This window comes from Chelonia mydas, chromosome 3 (assembly GCF_015237465.2).
Source record: "Chelonia mydas isolate rCheMyd1 chromosome 3, rCheMyd1.pri.v2, whole genome shotgun sequence".
Lineage (NCBI taxonomy): Eukaryota > Metazoa > Chordata > Testudines > Cheloniidae > Chelonia > Chelonia mydas.
In genome coordinates this window covers 85,561,228-85,563,497 of record NC_057851.1, presented here as the reverse complement: position 1 = coordinate 85,563,497, position 2,270 = coordinate 85,561,228, and the positions used below count along the sequence as shown (strand labels likewise).

The 2,270-nt window shown below is 54.0% G+C and overlaps 1 protein-coding gene across 1 annotated transcript; it reads left to right on the top strand.

Moving 5' to 3' along the window:
* The first annotated feature begins 208 nt into the window (after positions 1-208).
* On the top strand, positions 209-1,175 carry LOC119565691 (dual specificity mitogen-activated protein kinase kinase 2-like). The gene has a single exon (XM_037893486.2). The coding sequence runs from the start codon at positions 209-211 to the stop codon at positions 1,028-1,030; it is 822 nt and encodes a 273-aa protein (XP_037749414.2). The 3' UTR covers positions 1,031-1,175.
* The last annotated feature ends 1,095 nt before the right edge of the window (positions 1,176-2,270 follow it).

The following is a 2,270-nucleotide window of genomic DNA, read 5'->3' as shown; positions in this document are numbered from 1 at the left end:
CTGTGGGGCAGTCAGCTTCAGGACACGTAAGGTGCCCCTTACCCCTTTCCCCCACACACAGGCACATTTTAGCCAGACTGGGGAGTAACACTATGCAGATGAACTTTTGGGCAGCTATGGCCTCAGTCTAGGCGGGGTGGGTGTGCCTATGCAAATGAGATCGGCCCCTGAAGTTTTTTTTCGACAACTTGCCACACCTCACCACCAGATGTCAGGGTGGAGCTCATATGGAGCTTTCTACAGCGATGGGGAGATCAGCATCTGCATGGAGCACATGGATGGAGGCTCTCTAGATCAAGTGTTGAAAGAAGCCAAAAGGATTCCTGAGGAGATCTTGGGGAAAGTCAGCATAGCGGTTCTGCGAGGTTTGGCCTATCTAAGAGAGAAGCATCAGATCATGCACAGAGATGTGAAACCTTCTAATATCCTGGTCAATTCCCGGGGAGAGATAAAGCTATGTGACTTTGGGGTTAGCGGTCAGCTCATTGATTCCATGGCAAACTCCTTTGTGGGGACTCGATCCTACATGTCTCCTGAGCGGTTGCAGGGCACTCATTACTCAGTTCAATCCGACATCTGGAGCATGGGTCTCTCCCTGGTGGAGCTGTCTATCGGAAGGTACCCAATCCCCCCACCAGACTCCAAGGAACTGGAAGCGATATTTGGCCGTCCCATGGTCGATGGGGCAGAGGGAGAACCTCACAGCATCTCACCGCGGCCCAGACCCCCCGGGCGCCCTGTCAGTGGCCATGGAATGGACAGTCGGCCTGCGATGGCTATCTTCGAACTGCTGGACTATATTGTTAATGAGCCTCCTCCTAAGCTGCCGAATGGAGTTTTCACACAAGACTTCCAGGAGTTTGTAAATAAATGCTTAATTAAAAATCCAGCAGAACGGGCAGATCTGAAGATGCTGATGAATCACGCCTTTATCAAACGCTCTGAAGTGGAAGAGGTGGATTTTGCAGGCTGGCTATGTAAAACGCTGCGGTTAAACCAGCCCAGCACCCCCACCCGCACTGCCATGTGACGGCAAAGCAAACTGCCTTGTGTCCATACATCTGCCTGTCTGTCACCGTTTCCAGCCCTTCAGTAGAAGACAGAACCACCCTCCTTCCTCCCCCATCCCCTTCCCACCCTGCTCCTAAATGGCAAAGCACCATCATTTTGGGAAATATCCATCATCCCGGACGAGCCCCCACAAAAATGTAACCCTTCTGCCCATCAGAGTTGGCAGCAACAATGGCCGGGTTCAATATCTAGGGGATCCATTCCAATAACAAAATGCAAACCGGCTCGAGCCCCCACCCAGTGACCTGGGACAAATATATACCACCCCCGCTGGGCGCCTCCAAGAGGCAATACTTCCCCTCTCGCAAGCACATAGTCTGAGTGTAGCAAAAAGCCTTTTAATAACAGAGAGAAACAATGTGGCATTATGTTGGGGAAACACCACCAACAGGATTCATAACACAACCCATGAGCAAAAAAAACCACCCCAAGCAAATTGGGGCATGCCCCTTTCCCTCGGGTTCTTGAGTCCCAGCACCCAAACGTCTCTTGAGTCCAGCAATCCACAAATCACCCAAAGTCCAAAAAGTCCAGCCCCAGAGTTCAAAAGTTCATCTGCATAGTGTTACTCCCCAGTCTGGCTAAAATGTGCCTGTGTGTGGGGGAAAGGGGTAAGGGGCACCTTACGTGTCCTGAAGCTGACTGCCCCACAGGGCTCTGCTCTGCTACGCTGTCTCACGAACGGCTCTGCTCCACCACGACCGGCTCTGCTCTGCACAGCTCGCCGTCTCACGAACACGCCGCTGTCTCACGAACGGCTCTGCTCCACCACGACCGGCTCTGCTCTGCACAGCTCGCCGTCTCACGAACACGCCGCTGTCTCACGAACGGCTCCGCTCCACCACGACCGGCTCTGCTCTGCACAGCTCGCTGTCTCACGAACGGCTCCGCTCTGCACAGCTTGCCGTCTCACGAACAGCTCTGCTCAGCTCGCCATCTCACGAACACACCGCTGTCTCACGGACTGCTCCGCTCCACCACGACCGGCTCTGCTCGGCACAGCTCGCTGTCTCACAAACAGCTCTGCTCAGCTCGCTGTCTCACGAACGGCTCCGCTCTGCACAGCTCGCCGTCTCACGAACAGCACCACTGCACGCTAGATCTTCCGGCTCCCCACTACTTGACACAGTGCTCAGTGATTTCAGCTCTTAGTGATTTCAGCTCATAGTAGTGGGGGCCTTAGTTCTGGTGCACCATAA